Here is a 19413-nt window from a genome sequence, read left to right on the forward strand (position 1 = left end):
AGGAGGTGTCTGAGCTGCTAAACCTGATGCCAAATGTTTCCCAGTTAGGATGTCATTGGTCTCTATAAGCCTGTGTGGTAGCTTCTGGGATCTGAGACACCCTGCTTTGGGTGTACGTGTGAACTAGGACTGTGAGGGTTGCAGAGTTGGAACATACAAACCCAACGGAACCGGAGGCACAGGATGGGTCAGAACCATTATGGAGTAGAGATTTACTTGAAAGGTTTTATAGGACAATTTTAAGTAACTTAAGTTAGGCAAGCATTGTCGGCTGTAGTAAAGCAAGTCTGCTGTAGTAAAAGTTTATTAGAGACTTTGAATTTGGCAGTTGTTACCTGGAGGTAACAACATATGTATATGACAACCATATTTTAATAAGACCAAGTCCACATTTGAATACTGTAAACAGGAAGCAGCTGTGCAGAGATGATATCGGTTTTGGCATCAACTTTGTCCCGATGGTCTTGGTATGGTATTTGGAGAGAAGTAAATTTCAGCAAAGTTTCTAAGAGTGAATTCATGACAGGATTGTAACAGGTTTAAAGCTTTTTACTTTATGACCCCAGTTCTAGCAAACATCAATTTTTAAATGCATGCACAAAAATCTGAACCCTTAACAAAACATTGGATATTGCTTATTGGGAAGTGACATCTTTGGTGTGGGTGTGTGTGTGGGGGGGGTAGTTCCATATTTTCATGTTTCAAATACATGTGCTACAGGTTTTAATCCATTACCAATGGATGTCGAGTCATAGATATTAAGGCTCCCAACAACTTCTGGGTGTGCGACTGTGTTCCCTAAAGCATGTATCAACAGTCCAGTGGATTTCTACAGTCCATGTTTCTGCTCCCTCTGTATCCGTATCCATAGTCCAACAGCTGGGCAGTGGTAGAACAGAAATATGGGTGGTTTAAAGCACCGTATAGGATTGGTGACAGTTGGGGTCTTCAAAAGGAAACCATCAGCTTATGCACGTCGAGGTGAATGCTGGTCATACTGCTTTTGATGACTCCATCTCTTCCACTTTATGAACCTTCACAAAAGAAAAAAAAACGATTTAAAACATCATCTCAACAGCAAGGAATGTCTTATTTATTTCAGAGATAGAATTTCCTCGTGCATCGTGACAAAAAAAATTCCCCTCGCACTTCCTTTCCGCGACCACTAGATGGCGGCAGCGCTCTACCTGAGCAGGGTTGTATGAAGGCTGCGGGGAACAGGCCCTCCCTGCCGTTCAGCCTGCCGCTGCACCACTCCTCGTCAATGTGCGCCGTCACCAGGATCATGTCGCCCTGGCGGAGCGGGAGGTCCTCCTCCGTTTCGGCAGTGAAATCGTACAGAGCGACCGCCCACTCGGCCGCGCGCGCGTTCGCCTGCGCACGCGCACACAGACACCGTAGCTTAGCATAATCAAAAATCACTAGCCGTTATTTTATCACTGGTTAAAACCAGTCACTGAATATAGGGGAGGGGAAAGATAATTAAAAAAATGAATCTAAAAATACAATAATAACCAAATCATTTGGGTGAGTTAGTCAAGAAAAAAATTAACAGCATTAGGATTATATTAATGAAGAGCAAACAGGTTAATGGCCAGCAGGGGGCGCTCTGGATACCTGACTGGGTGGTGGAGCGGCTTGAACGCTGTGTGAGTTGGTCATTCCTATTAAGAGAGAGAGGACACCGAAAATATTAGAATAGAAAACACATGTCATGACAAACCAGAGAGGGGTTACTATATTGTATACTATATTCTAGAATATACAATACTCTGAAAATGTATAATTATACATTATATATCTATGAGTTTTATTTAAAGTTGCAAGTTTGCCTTGTGTAATCAATATGCTGTACCACATGGTACCACTGGGTGTAATAGCCGTTTCATATTATGACATTGCTCTTTTAAGTTCTTTTGCGAAGGTCAAAGCAAAAAAGCCTTATAGACACGCGGCTTGTGTTATGTATACAAAGTCACAGGCGTATCTGAAAAGTTTTGTGACCCCCCCCCCCCCCACCCCCCCCTTGTTAATGATTAAGGGCAGAGGACAGAGGTCAGTTCTTAGATAAGGTGTAGCCCAAGGAGTTTAAACAAATGGGCCCATTATTCAAATGCTATGAAGGTCACACATAAAATCATTCACACCCACAATTACAGTCAAATCCATTCATGCATTGGACACCATTGAAAAGGCCAGAGCGTAAAGGCTGTGGTGTGGTGGATGGAGTTGGTGCCCCTACCAGGCAGGGCGACCCTGCCGTGACTCGGCACTACTGCGGGAGGAAGATCCTCCACCACGTCCACAAAGTTGAGAGGGAAGATGCCAACATGGCCGCCAATCTCGCCCCGAGCCCAGTCCTCTCCCAGGTACTCCTGGAGCCGGATCACGTCGCCCTCGTAGAACGACAGCTCGTCGGTTTGCTCACCCTCGAAGTCGAACCTCGCCACGCACCGCGGACCACTACGCACAACACAACAGCCATGCGAGAGGCTAGATTTAGCTCACCTCTTGGACAGGTGTAGGTAAAACTGTCCTCAGAAGGAAAAAAAAAAAAGTTCCCTGTTACATTCGTTTACCTCACTGTTGCAGCCGACTGTTGGGCTCTTCTCTCATTGGTCGGTGCGACTGTAGGAGTGGGCGGGCCAGACTGATGATGTGAAGAGACATTAGTGAATGGAATGTTTAGATGGCCGTGTCATAATGGCCTATTGATTCTTTTCCCTTCCCAGTGCACAAAGGCACGACCGCAGACGGTTGTCCTCACTGGCACACAGCCAGAACTCTTACCACAAGTTTGGCATAGTTGATGGGGAAGAAACCCCTGGCTCCCCTGCATGTTCCCAGGTACCACTCCGTGTCCAGCTGTTCCACGTTACTCACTATATCTCCCGCCTTCAGGGCAAGCTCACCTTGACCCTCTGACCAGGAGAACAGCAGCATTGTCAACACGAACAAACTAGCATTCCCAATATGGGTCCTCAGAAACCCAGAAACCCACAGCAACACTGGGATGTGGGACCCGAGAGACGTGGCAGTCTGTGAGCTGAACCACCACCACTCCAGGGCAGGATGCCACTAATGAACATTTACATAATGCAGATAATGAACATTACATAATGAACACAGCCAGTACTGGACTGCACTTCAGTGAAGAGGCCCAAACTGCATTGGTCATTACCTGGAGTGAAATCGTAAAGGGCCTGCACCTGCATGGAACTGCTCTCCTGGGGAAAACACAGACGTGTGTCAAAGCGAATGACAAAGCAGCCCGGCTAGAGAAAATGCACAAATACAAACACAAAAACTCTACATATTTGAACTATTTAAAAACATTTTTTAAGGCAGGTTAATATGACTTACTGCTGTCACTGATTTACCTGTGGGACTGGATTGTCGGCATATTCGGAGTATTGAGACAGCGGTGTGATGATCTTCATGTAGCTGTCCTGCACTGTACCTTTGGCATCTCCTGCCTGGCACTCGAACGTCCTGCCGTCTATCTGGTTGAGCAGGACCAGCACTTCATTTTTCTGTGGTGGAGAAAGGACAGACGTTTCGACTCGGACTTCTGTAAATATCTCAGGAGTCCATGCTACGTTTGTTCCTAGTGGGTCAAAGGCTATCATGGGCTGTGGTAGAGCAGTGTTGATGTCCTACCTGAAAGGAGAGGTCGCCTGTACGAGTGCCGTTGCAGTCAAACTGAGCGATGCCGTGTGGGATTTGCAGCTACCGTCACCAGACGTGAACAAAGAACACAACAGGTCACTCATTTCTCAAAGTGCATCTCTGAACACAACCAAAAAGTGAAAGAGAACTTCAATAATTCACTAGGGTCAAAGGTTAGAGGTTACAATCTTCATTCATTCATACACTATGTTTATTTATTTTGGACACACGTAGTTGTAGGAAAGTTCTCACTGTGTAGTTGTTGTAGAGGCGGTGGCCAGGATTGGGCCTTGGGGGAAGGACAGGGCTCTTCTTTGATGGTGTGCGGCTCGGTCTGTGTTGCATCTGGGACGGGGGGCGTTGCAGCACCCCCTGCTGGAGAGGAGCTTGCTGGAAGCTGCGTGGCTGTGGAGGCCGATCCAACCCTGCTCTAGCTGGAGGAGGACGAGCTGGAGGAACCCTACCTCCACCAGGACTGATGGAGCAGCACAGCAGAGAGCATGGGCTTACAAAGTGACTGAGCAGATGTGTGTGTGTGTGTGTGTGTAATTTATCACCATGCAGTGTGTTTAATTAATCTCAAATGAAAACAGAAAGATGGAAACTGACCGTTCATTGTATAAAACGATTAATGCATGAATGAATAAATTATTACATTTAAATGACGACTTCATTGCCAATAAAGGAAGAAATTAAATAATCAGCTATTAACATGACATAAACGAAGGCCATTTGTGGCTGGCCTCTGTATGTTTAAGCCATAAAGCAGTTTCTGAGAAGGAGAAGGATCTCACCGTGGGGGTAGAGCCGGTTCAGCTGCTACGCCAAAGGGATCCTGGATGAAAACAGAAGCCGATCAACACTGTGACTCAAGCCCTAGGGCACGGCCCTCATCAGCCACGGCCCTGATGGAATGTTCCATTTACATTACTGTGAGGTTTACACATCCCTCCCAATATAAATCAGACACGGATCGAGTTTTCAGCAGAACTGTGACCTCTCTGTGTGGAAGGTGCACACCACATCTACTTGTAGTTTGTGTAGTTTAACTCTAATTTTGAGCATCTCCATCCAATGAACAGGAGAGTACAGGCTCTCTTCCTACTGGATAAAAGGTTTTGGAGGGGATTTGCTATTTGACGTGGTAACACTGACCCTTTCACACGTTTGGTGGCTCTGACAGGGATGCTGAGTGAAATCCCAGAAGCACCCCTGGCATTTTCAGCAACCTTACACAAAGGAGTGGGTCTCTGCGTTTGGAGGTGTTGGACAAAGGAGTGAAGCAGTGTCTTTGTCAGCTTTGGTTTCTCGTGGGACACAGATTCAGGCAAAAGACGACCGTTAAAAAGGGCCCGTACTGTTCTTACTAACAAACAAGTTGGTCTCTCTCCCCCTCTCCTTTCTCTCTAACTATATCTCTCTCCCTCCTTCTTTCTCTCTTTTGCTTCTCTAAACAGATACAGTATCAGAAAGGTGCTCCAGCAGAGGCTGTCACACTAAATGATTAAACATTGTTCATTTGAGCCCAAGATGTAAACTACATTCAGAAAGAACAACACTCAAGGCATCAGTCCGTCTTCGCTTATCTACACTTCTCTCTCTGTTTCTCTCTCTCCCATTCCTCCCTCCCTCTCCTTCAGTTTCTGTCTCCATCACTTGACCTTTCACTCAGTTCTCTTCAGCCTCTCAGCCTCTGATCAGCTTACCCAGTTGGTGAGTTTGTTTGCCACAGGGGTCGCCCCACCCACTGCTCCCTGGACCAAGTCTGATGCTCTCGGTTCATCTGTGAAACGGTGCAGGTGTAAATTAAAACGCCGACATTCGCTCATTCCAGCCCAACTACTTACAGCCTGACTGCTGTAAACCCTTGACATCTTGAAAAATTGACAATCACACAGCAATAATGAAAAGGTGCAATAAACAGAACAATACATTATGAAAGCTGCATATACTGAAAAAGTATAAAGCTAACTATATATGGTCACCATGTTGGAGAGGGTTCTCCCATGACACGTACAGGTGCAAACTAGTCAGGTAACAGGAAGCAGGACCAGCCCATGATGTCATACGAGTACTAACATTTGTTGCTTGTACTGGGCACTCTGATAACAGTGGGCCTCCTGCTGATTGGCTGTGTGCTCAATGCTGTGCTGATTGGCTGCGTGCTCAGTGCTGTGCTGATTGGCTGCGTGCTCAGTGCTGTGCTGATTGGCTGCGTGTTCAGTGCAGGGGTGGAGAAGGGCCCTCCATATGTTGGTGTTGCAGGGGGATTACCTGGGGTGGGGTGTAAATTGAGTAAAATCTAAATCTACAGCCAATTTCAGAGCGAGAACGGAAATCCCTGTTTTCCTTTAAAAATGATGATAATGGAAACAGTATTACACAACGTGAAACAACATGATGAGCAGGGTGTGAACGTTCTGTGCAGACTTACTACTGGGGAAATCCACATACTCATTCTCCACCAGCGACTGAGTGGCGTTCAGGAGCAGGCCGGTGGAGTTGTGGTTGTTCATGTTCAACAGGTCCCTGTTTGGCTTCACTGGAGTGGGAGGAACTTTAAAGACCACCGGCTCATCCTGGGAACTCACATTCTTAGATCGGTTCAGCGAGGGCCGAGACGGGAGCAGGGGGGTGGTCTTTACAGGGGGTCTGAACTCCTCCTTGGAGCCTATGGATGGTTTTCTGGGGGGAAGTGGTTTGGGGGCAGGAGCAGGTGGCTGCACTGTGCCTGAAGTTATGGAGGACGCCATGATATTGATATCCTCATAGTAATTCTCTTGAGCAGCTGCCTCTTCTTCTGCTGGTCTACTGACCGAAGGCCGTGGGGCCACGGAGGGTTTGGGGGCCGCCACTGGGGCTTTGGTGTAAATGTTCCTGGGCCGTGGGGAGGGGACACCGCCGGGTTCGTCCGGGCCGTTCTGCCTCTCGAACGCCTGAATCCTGGCTCGAATGTTACGATCGTTGTGAAGCGCAGTCATGTTCTCAACTAGGTCCTCTCCGCCCTGGGTGTTCTGGTCTTCCTGCTTTGCTACAGAGCAAGTCGGGTCAAGTGGGGGGTCAGAACCAAAAGCCTCTAACAGTTCTTTTAGATATGGACCCGATAGGCCGGTATCATTCTCTAGGGAGGGCACAGGGTCACGGTCCTTCAGCTGAACAAGGGGTTGAAGGTCGTTGCTGACTGCCTTGGGTTTGGATCGGGGGCGGGGCACTGGGCGTGGTTTATTAGAAGTCTCCGAGGCCTGCAGTTGGGCAGAGGATCTGTCACAGAAGTCAGTGGACACCAGTACTGATGCTGATTGGACAGTGTTTGGCTGGCTGGGACCAGGTTTGTGATGTGTGGGCGTGCGTGGGTCAGGGTGTGGGCGAGTGGGCGGTTCTGTGTCCACTGCAGCTCCGCTGCCTTTAGCTGTGGTCTTTGGTTTGGGCAGTGATGGCCTGGGCGGTTTTCTGGGCTTCTCCAACAAGTCTACAGAAGCAAAGCAACCAATCGTTAGCTGGAATGGAGGAGTTTGTTGCATTGGTACAGTCTATACAGAGACTCCTGCCACACAGACCGTTTGTGACCGTTTGGACACATCTGTCCATCATCAATAATTGGTTTCTGTCTACATCATCGATGCTGACTGGACATGTTTGACTGGATATCTTTAATTTATCCAGTCACACAGACCGTGTGTGTAGGGGGTTCCCAGACAAACCGGCAGGGGTGTGTGTGAGCGGGTCATGTTGGATGACCTCTGTCTGACCTCCAGAAGCACCGCGCACTGGTGCGTGTGCCGCTGCAGGACGTGTGGTCTCCTCCTCTACAGAGTCGGTCTGTGTGGCGGTGCTGTTTGTGAGGGACTGCCGAGGGAGGGGCGTAGGGGGCGTGGCCTCTTCCTGCTCTTGAGTCTTTTCTCTGATCACCTGGTCATACGAGGGAGGGGCCTAAAGAACAAGGGAAGAAGAAACAGATTATTTATGCGAGAAATCAGGTAGAACACGCACGCACGCACGCACTCACACACACACACACACACACACACACACACACACACACACACACACACACACACACACACACACACACACACACACATTGAGTCTTCCCCTAAAGATCTCACCTGTTATGCCAAAAACCATTCCTTGCAGAACTGGAGTGAGACATGACAGAGAGAAGGAGCAGCACCTCAACATGACAGTCCTCCAAACCTCAGAGACACTTCCCAAAGTAGCACATGCCCTCAGCACATATACTTGGTGACCCATTACATGAATTTAACCTATGAGTCAGTGGAGTCGGTTAGTAACGCATCATTTGGCTCTGTGAGGACTGTGTGCACTCAAATGAACTTTCTTGTTTATGTTTAGATTGCAATGTTTGGTTATTCCAAATTTGCTATACTATACAAGAACCCTTATTAAACAGTACAGTAATATAAAGAACTGTGTAATAGTATCAGTCCAGATAACAATACGTGTTGCTTCATTTCAGTCTGTAAAATAAAAGGACACACAGAACAAACAAAAACTCAGAATTGTGTCAGGAAACATTACCCCACCTGGTCAGATAAAGAGACGCTGCCGTCCCACGCTGGCTGACGGAGCAGAGGGTGTTGCTGAAATCCCCCAGAAGCCCCTGTAAACCAGGAAGTGGCTGGCAGTGGTTCCACAGATACAATGGTTATCTCTGGCCGCCTGTAATATAACATCGTACCCCTTTGCTTAGAAGGAAGAAAGGACTTTGCACATTTAAACATAGAAACCTGTTCTTTGAGTTGGGTTCATGCAACAAGCATGTGTGAAAGAATAACCAGTTTATAAAAGGAAGTATAAACATCTGTGTACCACATCGAAAAATGTGTGAAGTGTCATGCAAAGACATTTTTAAAATGAACATATAGCTGCTGTATTTCTGTTACACCAGACACCCTGAGGTAGCAACTCTATTCCTCTCCCAAAACAAGCATTTATCTTTGAGTCATTTTATTAAATAATTTACTGTAAATTATTTAACTTTACGGTGGGTAAAATGTGATTGTTTTGGACCTCTGGTTTTGGTTGCTGTGGTGCAGGTGAGGTTTACCTCCTCGGTCCGCTGCTGTTCACTTGTGACTGCAAACCTCCTGATGCTCAGAGAGCAACATCAACAATATTAGTTCAGTTATGAACAACAACAACAAAAAATCTTTCAAACATATATATTTCAAATCATTCAGTAACTCATAATTCAACTAACTTCTCTTAAATGCAGCTCTTATTGAGGACAGGGGTCCTTGGCTGAAAAGAAAGACAGAAAAACAGGAACAAGGTCAAACAAGAAGCTGATAATAGACTAAAACACGCACACATCATTTATTACTGTGGGGATGATGATACACAGTGAGGAAGAGTCTTAACTACAGATCTTCTTGATCACTAACATATTTTGATATATTTCGTTCACACTTAAGGTTTAAGCAAAAATAAATACCAACACAAAATGAAAAAACAGCCTCCCAACTGTGGTGGAAACTAGCAAAGGAGTACCAGCGACCAAACAATCAGGCAGTATAAATTTGAACTTCAAATCCTACACAGTAAACAGTTCTGAACACTTCCTGTTGTTAACACCGACGCCCACACAGTCAGTCACATAATTCCCACTGTTGTGCTGCTGCCAGCCCAGTCTAACGAACAGTTACAGATGTAGTCCAATGCCGAACTCCAGGCATGAACGTGCTAATGCCCAGTGCCATCCTGACCCACGCTGACTGGACCTTGTGCATTCATCACTGCCAGCTAATTAACTGCAGCTACATAGCTGAAGTGCTCAGTCATAGAAAGAGAGAGAGAGAGAGAGAGAGAGAGTGTGTGATGGAGGGAGAGGGAGACAGGGAGGTGTAGAGAAAGATGAAGAGAGAACAAGAAAATGATGGAGAGAAGAAGAGGGATGCCATCTGGTTCTCTGCATCAGCTGTTTTCTGTGTAACAGCTGGAAAGAGACTCTGAATGACAGTGATGAATGATAAACACTGCCTTAAAATATTACTGGCAGCCAGTAAAAAGACCATAAGATGCCTACAAAATTGATTAAATGAAAAGAATGATTTATGTTACAACTGAGGATGGAATATTTTACAAGGAACTGGGGGAACTAGACGTTAATCTGCTTTATTAGGGCAGTTAGCACAAGGAAACAGGTGGATGTGTATGTGGTACATGTGAAGTGTTGTGTAATGCTGTAATCCCTGATGTTTGTGATACTGGAAACTATGCAAGCAATTGTGAATGATTAAATACCATGTTTGAACTCCACAGAAGATTATCTGTTGATGGAAGATTTTTTTCTAATATTCATCATGGTTGTGATTTAGATATCTAATAGTTATTGTGAAATGAGAAAAAAGTACTCAAAAAAAAGCCTGGTAATACCAAATTGATGACAAAAGCAACTTAGCATTAGCATATTGGTAACTGACATCCTAACTGCCTTTTTTTACATGAGCAATTTTAGGAGTGCTGGGTAAAGTCCACTACAAGGAATACTGATCCTAGATCAGTGTAAGGAGGCCACTAGCTGGCTACACCTTACCACCAGGGGTTTATCACACTTTAGGGCCGTAGTCACTTGTAGCATCTTGGTGTATTTCAAATGAGTGTGTGTAGTATGAGTATGTGTTGAGATAGACACGACTCCTCTCCCCATTGGACAGACAGGTAGACAGGTGTCTCATCAACCTTATAACACTGGAAACACACACATACAAAACACTGACTTCAATATGACTGTAATGGAGCTTGACCTGCCCCAGAACTGAGTTTTTAATACGCTTTTTAAGACCGATATTCACAAAAGCCAGTCAGACTCTCCATCTGGGACGGTCAGTGTATTGTCCGCCACCTCGACAGTCTCACGTGAACACGTGAGCACAAACACCAACGGACCTCCGAGACAATGACGTGAGCACTTCTGAGGCCACGGTGCTGGACGCAGAAGGATGACTGCGTTATACACCAGCTGTGCCCTGCAGGACCTCGAGTCCATCGTGGTCACCGCCAGCACGTAACTAAAACCATGGAGGACTTTCTGCGACTCTCAGACTACAACTGCATAGTTTAAGTATTCTGTCATGGAGAGAGGGAGGAGGGGGTGGGAGAGTGAGAGAGAGATATTCATATTCTGATTAATATTCTTACCTTGAATTTAAGCATTCTAGTTTAGTTCTCTCTGTTCGTTCTGCGGAGTGAGAGAGAGAGAGAGAGAGAGAGAGAGAGAAAGCGAGAGAGAGAGAAAGAATGTGTCTTAGGGCAAATTGCAATTTGACTGTCATCGCATCAATTCACTATTCAGTCGTGGCCCGTTTCCAGCAGAAACCAGCACCAGCATTCTATAAAAGCCTCCTCCCAAAGCCACAAAGCCTGCCAGCACCTTGTTCAGACCCCAGGCCATAAGCACCCTGTTCAGACCCAAGGCCATAAGCCCACAGTGGAAGCCTCCATGGCCGGTTCACCCCTCCCCCCGATGGCTAGGTCGGTTGGCAGTATAGGCTCTGACCGCCAGCTCTTTTGACAGGGCAGCTGCCTGGCTGTTTCCATTGTGAGCTTTGCTCTCGTTAAACCTGTTTCAAACATGACGGCTCCGACTGAAACTGCCCAGAGACACAGGATTTAGCCTCCTGCCTCGGTCTGGGTCCAAACTCGGTGGTTACTGCACCTTCCGTCTTTTCAGGACACCTGACCTTGTCCTGCGAGCCTTCAGGCCCTGCTCAGCTGATGACACGTGTCGTGTGGTTGAGAGAGAACAATTACATTTCTCTGAAGGTGGGGCTGCGAGACAGAATATCACACATTCCATGTCCCAGAGTCTTCAGTGTAGGGAAAATGTAGGGGAGTCACAAAGGCATTTCAGATATACTACGACACACTGAAGATGCCAGTTTGTGTAGAAATGTAGGTTAGTGAGGATACTGTTTGTGTGTGTGTGTGTGTGTGTGTAGGAAAATGCATGGAAAGATGAAGGAGGGCAAATACTTTTAGTCCAGGTGATGACGGTCAAGGGGCTGAAATTCACCCATATGATTTGGCTGTCTGTTGTGTGTGCACATAAAACTTGTGACATTTGTGTTCACATAAAATCTGTGATGTCAGAAGTCGCACCGAACCTAGGCAATGGCAGCATCACACAGAGCTAAATGAGCAGGCTGGCGTTTATAAAACAGTGTAAAGTTACAGCTGACCATGTAAACACAGTCACAGGCTGAATGTTGCCCGCAGTAATGGAGTGTGTGTTCTCTCGTATCAGTGTACCTGTGACTGTGCTGTCCAACACACCTGCTAGAGCAAGTTTCTTCATCCGTGTGTGTGTGTGTGTGTGTGTGTGTGACACAACAAAAAAGTGAAAACAATGTCTGTTTTCAACAGTGTTGGATTAGAGGTTTAAACCCCAGAAAAACGTTTCCTATACCCATAACACAAAGTACTCCAATTTTATTTTTTAATAACAGCACCATTTATAACTGCAGCAGTACAGTATTTAAAAGACTGCTGTTTGTATCCTAAATTATGTTTCTACACTTTTCATGCAAACTAACCAGAGGAAAATGTCAGCTTTAACTGTAGACATAATTTCCTTTACAAACAGGTGAAACAGAGACTGACCTACCTGAGGTACAACTCAAAAACAGCAGCTGCAGATAATTGAACAAAAGTGATATTCCACCAAACAATTCTTCAACATTCAAATGTGTGTGAATCTGTGTTTGAAGGAGGAAGTTAGGTTGTATCAAAAGGGGGCTGGCCTTATTCGGACTCGGCCAATAAGAACGGCTGGAATGTGATCAATCAGGAAATACAACTGGCAGCCTCTTTGTAATGGCTCACTAAACCTAAACATAGCCACTAAGGTGAGTGGCGTCCTGTTTGTTGAAAAGATAACATGAAATATGGTGACTGAATTTGAATAAATTCCTTTTACTGGGTGTGTTACTGCGTTGGCTCAAAATATTTTATACGTCCCAGAGAGAAAGCAAAATGCCATGTTAAAACCTTACAATGTCAGAGAGCAGAAACCTTTAAAGTGTAATACTGTTGTATACATTTGCTAATATTTGTTAATGTAGTATTCAGTAACTGGGACTCCACCCAAAAGACAAACATGTTTTCATTTACATTTGCGGGCTACTCTGACTCAAGTAAAGATCCATTTACATGTAATTCAGGATATTTACATTTAAAAACACTGTTTCTAGACTAATTTCTTATACAGATTTTTAACATATTTATACAGCTTTCAGAAATTGCAGTAAACATTCAAGAAACATTAATCATTCACATACTTTGCATTGAAAAGTTCGTTCAAAAGTTGGACTTTAATTACCATGATCATTATCATCACTTTAAGCAAACTTGTAACTTTTGTAAATTCACTGATCCCATTAAATGTGATGAACTGGGTGTAGGTTTTAACTTTGTGTTCATATATTATTGCATGTGTAGGGTTGCTTAGAATGTGTGTGTGTGGTGGGTTGCTCTAAGTAGGTGGAAAGGTTTTGGGTAGGGGGAGATTAGGGGAGGTGTTTTATAGGAGGAGGGTGGGAGGGTGTAGGGGAGTTTAGGGTGCTTAGAGGAGGGTTGTAGGGTGCATGGGAGTTTAGGGTGCTTAGAGGAGGGTTGGAGAGTCTAGGGGAGTTTAGGGGTGTTTAGAGGAGGGTTGGAGGGTTATGGAGAGTTTAGGGGTATTTAGAGGATGTTTGGAGGGTGTAGGGGAGTTTAGGGTGCTTAGAGGAGGGTTGGATGTTGTAGGGGTGTTTAGGGATGTATAGAGGTTGTAGGGGAATTTACGGGTGTTTATAGGAGGGTGGAAGGGTGTAGGGGAATTTAAGGGTGTTTAGAGGAGGGTTGGAGGGTGTAGGGGAGTTTAGGGGTGTTTAGAGGAGGGTTGGATGTTGTAGGGGTGTTTAGGGGTGTATAGAGGTTGTAGGGGAGTTTAGGGGTGCTTAGAGAAGGATTGGAGAGTGTAGGGGAGTTTATGGGTGTTTAGAAGAGAATTGGAGGTTGTAGGGGAGTTTAGGGGTGTTTAGAAGAGAGTTGGAGATTGTAGGGGAGTTTAGGGGTGTTTAGAAGAGAGTTGGAGATTGTAGGGGAGTTTATGGGTGTATAGAAGAGAGTTGGAGAGTGTAGGGGAGTTTAGGGGTGTTTAGAAGAGAGTTGGAGATTGTAGGGGAGTTTAGGGGTGTTTAGAAGAGAGTTGGAGAGTGTAGGGGAGTTTAGGGGTGTTTAGAAGAGAGTTGGAGGTTGTATGGGAGTTTAGGGGTGTTTAGAAGAGATTTGGAGGTTGTAGGGGAGTTTAGGGGTGTTTAGAAGAGAGTTGGAGAGTGTAGGGGAGTTTAAGGGTGTTTAGAAGAGAGTTGGGGGTTGTAGTGGAGTTTAGGGGTGTTTAGAAGAGAGTTGGAGGTTGTAGGGGAGTTTATGGGTGTTTAGAAGAGAGTTTGAGGTTGTAGGGGAGTTTAAGGGTGTTTAGAAGAGAGTTGGAGGTTGTAGGGGAGTTTAGGGGTGTTTAGAAGAGAGTTGGAGAGTGTAGGGGAGTTTAAGGGTGTTTAGAAGAGAGTTGGAGGTTGTAGGGGAGTTTATGGGTGTTTAGAAGAGATTTGGAGGTTGTAGGGGAGTTTAGGGGTGTTTAGAAGAGAGTTGGAGGTTGTAGAGGAGTTTATGGGTGTTTAGAAGAGAGTTTGAGGTTGTAGGGGAGTTTAAGGGTGTTTAGAAGAGAGTTGGAGGTTGTAGGGGAGTTTAGGGGTGTTTAGAAGAGAGTTGGAGAGTGTAGGGGAGTTTAAGGGTGTTTAGAAGAGAGTTGGAGGTTGTAGGGGAGTTTATGGGTGTTTAGAAGAGAGTTGGAGGTTGTATGGGGAGTTTAGGGGTGTTTAGAAGAGAGTTTGAGGTTGTAGGGGAGTTTAGGGGTGTTTAGAAGAGAGTTGGAGAGTGTAGGGGAGTTTAGGGGTGTTTAGAAGAGAGTTGGGGGTTGTAGGGGAGTTTAGGGGTGTTTAGAAGAGAGTTGGAGGTTGTAGGGGAGTTTAGGGCATGGGCGGTTTGTTAATTAGGGAGATTGGGCGATGCACCACGAAAGGATGAAAAGAAAGTTTTTTTCTCTCACATTCAAGGCATTTAACTAGCGATGTCCGTTCTGGACAGTGTCTCTTGCCTCTGAATGTCATTGTCCAATCAGCGTTGAGGTGCATTCCCTGTAGTACCGCCCCTTTTTGGGCGATTTTAGTCTAACTGAAAATCGCCCCAACTGCTCTGGTAGACTCTCATGTTATTTTTTTTTAAGTGTAGTCACTGCAATGCAATATCTATGGGTTCCGGGAGGGCTTGCGCTTACGTGCTTGCGTCAGACGTAACGTAGGGAAAATAACGGCAGCTAGCGATCTGCTCAACACGGCCAGCGTTCCTTCAACTCACAACAACTCAATCGTTTCATTAAGAGAAGTGACATTCTGTCATCGTAATAATCAAGATAAACTAGCAACTAGGGAATTAGGGCCACTAAGACCAATTTTAAACATCAAACAAGTGAAGTGTCCACAAAGGGAGGAAAAGAATATAACCGGGGATTTTCGCGAAACTGGTATGAAGGGAAAACATGGCTAGCAGGCTGTGAAGTAGCTCGCGCCCTGTTCTGCTCTCCCTGCATTCTGTTCCATCCTTAATGCTGTTGCTCATATATATTCTAACACCTAAAATAAAATGCTGTCTGAGGAATACAGAAACTATTGTGAGTGGGAAAGATTCACTTTAATTAATGGTAAATCTGGCCTCTCTCCATGTTTAAAGTTGTTTGTGAGGGCAAATTGAGAGATGACAATTTTTGTTGACCACAGTTAATTGTTCAGTCATTGTAGAGCTTTAACCAAGATGATATTTACAAGATATATCGGTGCACAAATACTGTGCAGTCTATAATGTAAAGAGAAATATATATTTATCATTATATTTTCATTGGTTAAGTCACTGTTTTTTATTTACCCACTGATGGTTCCAATGGTCACCTTGGATGTCATCACAACAATTGACCCCCTGATATATTTGTCAGAGGCCACCACTGGTTTAGGGGTGTTTGGAGGAGGGTTGGAGGGTTTAGGGGAGTTTAGGAGTGCTTAGAGGAGGATTGGAGGTTGTAGGGGAGTTTAGGAGTGCTTACTGGAGGGTTGGATGGTGTAGGGGAGTTTAGGGATACTTTGGGTAATTTTAAGACAGCTGATTACATTGCAACTCCAGTTAACAACAAACGTCTACTTGGAGAGAAAGGGGAGAGGCACACAGATAAAGAGGAACTGTGCAAGAGGGAGGGGAGAGACAGATCAAGAGAAAAGAGACCGAAAAATAACAAAATAACCGAGGGGAGACAAAAAGACAGAGAAGTCGAAAAGGCGCTTTGACGCTCCACACACGCTCGCTATCACATCACCTGTAAGATCATTCCCCGTCCTCACTTGTATCTCCCGTGCTTGACCCGACTGACTAAGATTTGAGGAATTTTTCTGAAGTGAACTTATACTGAACATCAGTTTTTAAACTTAATACATCTCCATTTGTCCATCGGGAGACAGAAATTGTCAAGCCGATGTATAATAATGAATTTAATAATTCGGGTTACTTGTCCTGAATACTGAGGTATTAAGTTGAGGAAATATGTTTTTAAAAAAATGGAGATTCTTTGTGGACTGAGTACATAGAGGCCTCATCATTACACCCCTTTAATAAATCAATGTACAGAATAATCTAAGCGATGCTAATAAGTAAAACTAAACGCATTAATATGATATCTAGGTTAAACGGCGTTGAACACCGCTGACGGAGACGTTGTGTTATCCATATAGGACCAGCTCCATGACCTCAGTATAAATGGATCATTTTAATGCTCAAAAAGCAACAACAGAGAATGTAGAAGAAAAGGAACGAAAATGAGGGAAAGTCCTGCATTATAATAAAGTTTCTGAACACTCCATAAAACAGGGAATTTAGAGAACAGTAATGAAAAACTGCGACGTCAAAGTTTACCTGCTGAATTTCGACTCCGGAAAACGTTTTGAAATTCTTCATTCTCTTCCTCACGTCTGTCGTCGGCCATCAGATCTCCTCAGACTCTGGAGGACAAACCGCTAGAAACTCACGACGCGCAATACCTGCTGAGACTTCCCTGCGACTGACAACGGTCTTACCCACTTACGATCTAGGACTGAAGTACAGAAGAAGTTAAATGTGTGATTTAAAAAACCCTGCTGAAATATATTATCACAACATATATTTAAAAGTGAATAAAACTGCTTCAACTTAATGTGTCTATGAAAGAAGGCGAGTGATGAGTGAGCGATGAGTGAGCAGGTTTTTTGTTTTTATCTACACAAGAGGTCGCAAGTGCAAACGACTCATCCTACCAAATCCCACCGTTTTACTTCATATCTTCACACAGGACGTTTAGACTGTAACGACCAGAAGGCAAATAAAAACACAGCAGTTCTGTTCAAAGTGTATCGACTCTTATCAAGCACCATCTGACCAGCACAAGCTAACACTGCGTTCTTGCTCATAAAAAAGCTTTATGTTAGTTTTTGTTCTTTTCTTTTCGCAAAGCAAAACCTCTATCACGAGCATGCGCAGAGTAAAATACATGAATCTAAGCGTGCTGCCGAAACCGCACCCAAGTTACATCTATGTAGCTTACATGGACCATTGTGTCCATAGAAACAGGATCCTCTATAAAATATATAGATTAAGGGTATTTGATGTGACAGTAATGTTCTTTTGTGACACGAATGTCATCAGTAAGATCCCCTTAATCATCCCCAAGCTTTCTGTATCATTAACGAGTTCAGTTGAGCTACTGTTCAAGGTTCAGGACATTGGACCTACGTGAACATTGGACCTACGGACTAACGTGCGCAAGCTGAACGCAACAATAAAGTTTTACAATGGCAAGCTACGATCAGTCTTATACTGTAAGTTCATCAGCAAATTAATACGTTTGCAACTGTATTCAGTGTATAACCAGCTCATGTAGGATTTATATTTACACAAATATATAAATCTGTCAGTGTTAGTTGCAAGTGTAGCTATGTACGGGAGTCAAAGCTTAGCCCGTTTTCGAAAACAAAAGCCCACTGCTCCGAAAATGTTTGCATGAGCCATTTTTGCATTTGCATGCCCGTTGCCCAGTCCAGTACCCTGCAGTAGACCGGCGGAGCAGTAGACCATTCCATCCAGCAGGTGGCGACAATGTTCACACTGTTAATGCAACAAGGCATAAAATAGTTAAGAAATGCATGAACTCTAGAAGCCATTCATTAATCCTGTCGCTACTTGGTTTCAGAAATAAATCAAATTGTGTGCTACTTAAAAAAAAATTATCTAAAGCGTGTCACGTGTATTTAGTCCGTCGCCAATTAAATATGTTACTTGTACTTGCCATGTACTGGTTTAAACCGACAAAGAAGTTTAGGGAAAGGAAGCATTTCACCTTAAAACGTATTTCAAATTAAAATACAGTATTAAAGGACTTGTAATTCCGTTGTAATTCACGGAATCTGCCGTCATTCCCCCACGGTAGGAAAACGGGGAGGCGCTTGAAGGGCGAGTTACCTGCTACTGTTTCCAATCAATGCTCAGGTGTCCGAAATATGTGAACCGAGGGGCCCTTCGCCTCCAGAAGAGACAACATAACATGGTGGTGTTTCAGTGAGCTACTACTGAGGACTTTACGTAGAACAAACATATTGTTATACAAGCGGTCGGGAAAACAGACATTCTTTGCTTAGTAAGCAGGGACCGTCTTCCGTCAACACCTGTACGACCTGTAGAAAGGTAAGCGCTTCTACCTCAGGCGAGGCCACCTATGGTGTTGTGTGTGTGTGTGTGTGTGTGTGTGTGTGTGTGTGTGTGTGTGTTGTCGTCGGACTCGGTCTACTTGAAAATGTACACTTTTTATTTGGGGCAACTTTCTTTGGTCGTATGTAACTCGCGTTGACGGTTTGAATTTGGATAAAGATGAAGGTGAACGTTGTTTTTGCTGTTGAGAAACTAAACAGCTGTCAGCGTCGTTGTGTGAGCCAGTGAGGAATCTGACGAGTCGTCGTGTTTCTCCACGCGTCGGTGAGACGCTGGTGAGACGCTGGTGATGCCTGCGGTGCCTGCCTTTATAGTGTTGTCATAACACAGTTGTAATCGGACTGGACCCATTCGCTCACGGTTTGTTGACAACTAAATAATAAAATAACACATTCTGATATTCCCAGACCATAACACATGCGTTAACGTGTGCATTCCGTTTCTGAAAGCCCGGACTCCTTTCGGATGTGCAGGTACAACTTCCATTACACAAATATTAGCTGGTTTAAATGTTTCAGTATTCTGGAGCACTACCGAAAACAAACTAAACTAAATAGGCCCCGAGCTCTGGTTTTTCTTTTGTAACTTTGTATAAGCTCGTCACTTAAAAATATGTAGGCTGTCACACGTTGTACAAATAATCTATTTAAACCCTGCAAGGTTGTGTTTGCATATTGAGATTGCCTTATTTAAGATAAGGTGAAATGTATAAGGACAGAAGAACTATGCAAACAGGTGAACACAAACCATCCTTGCTCTCACACACTGTTGCCTCCTTACGCCCTTACACGTGCTATTAGCTCAGTATCCTAGTGACACTTCTTGTGCAGATCGTGAAACATTGTCTCACCCAAAACATCTACAGTGTATAATGTGTAAATCACGTTTTTGTGTTTCACATCA

General features: G+C 44.6%; 2 protein-coding genes across 8 annotated transcripts in view; one reads left to right on the plus strand and one right to left on the minus strand.

Annotated features, from left to right (window-relative positions):
• Positions 1 to 288: 288 nt before the first annotated feature.
• On the minus strand, positions 289 to 17306 carry sh3d19 (SH3 domain containing 19). 5 transcript variants are annotated; one of them, XM_077016277.1, is made up of 21 exons: positions 17074 to 17306; positions 16687 to 16864; positions 10831 to 10870; positions 8891 to 8931; positions 8738 to 8783; positions 8214 to 8349; positions 7419 to 7599; positions 6104 to 7138; positions 5749 to 5943; positions 5376 to 5452; positions 4464 to 4504; positions 3922 to 4144; positions 3661 to 3729; positions 3381 to 3533; positions 3182 to 3227; positions 2791 to 2921; positions 2580 to 2650; positions 2243 to 2463; positions 1618 to 1664; positions 1188 to 1374; positions 289 to 1034 (listed from the first exon to the last, which is right to left on the minus strand). In XM_077016277.1, the coding sequence occupies exons 2-21, from the start codon at positions 16754 to 16756 to the stop codon at positions 1027 to 1029; spliced, it is 3018 nt and encodes a 1005-aa protein (XP_076872392.1). In that variant the 5' UTR covers positions 16757 to 16864; positions 17074 to 17306; the 3' UTR covers positions 289 to 1026. The 5 variants fall into 5 exon arrangements, with proteins under 5 accessions (XP_076872392.1, XP_076872386.1, XP_076872401.1 ...); XM_077016271.1 differs by having other exon boundaries at positions 17064 to 17306; XM_077016286.1 differs by lacking the exon at positions 17074 to 17306 and having other exon boundaries at positions 8738 to 8777; positions 16687 to 17035.
• A 952-nt stretch (positions 17307 to 18258) lies between these two features.
• Positions 18259 to 19413, plus strand: part of fhip1aa (FHF complex subunit HOOK interacting protein 1Aa) — a 22968-nt gene continuing 21813 nt past the window's right edge. For all 3 annotated transcript variants that reach the window (XM_077016303.1, XM_077016338.1, XM_077016321.1), the window contains exon 1: positions 18259 to 18486. The gene's annotated coding sequence lies outside the window, so the exon portion shown is untranslated. The remainder of the gene's footprint in view (positions 18487 to 19413) is intronic.

Source organism: Brachyhypopomus gauderio, chromosome 1 (genome assembly GCF_052324685.1).
Source record: "Brachyhypopomus gauderio isolate BG-103 chromosome 1, BGAUD_0.2, whole genome shotgun sequence".
NCBI lineage: Eukaryota > Metazoa > Chordata > Actinopteri > Gymnotiformes > Hypopomidae > Brachyhypopomus > Brachyhypopomus gauderio.

Coding starts and splice junctions, on each gene's coding strand:
- sh3d19 (XM_077016277.1), bottom strand. CDS start 16,756: ATGGCCGACGACAGACGTGAGGAAGAGAATGAAGAATTTCAAAACGTT. Junction 8,932..10,830: donor CTAGAATGCTTAAATTCAAG/GTAAGAATATTA, acceptor CTTTCTTTTCAG/CCAAGGACCCCTGTCCTCAA. Junction 2,651..2,790: donor TCAACTATGCCAAACTTGTG/GTAAGAGTTCTG, acceptor TCACATCATCAG/TCTGGCCCGCCCACTCCTAC.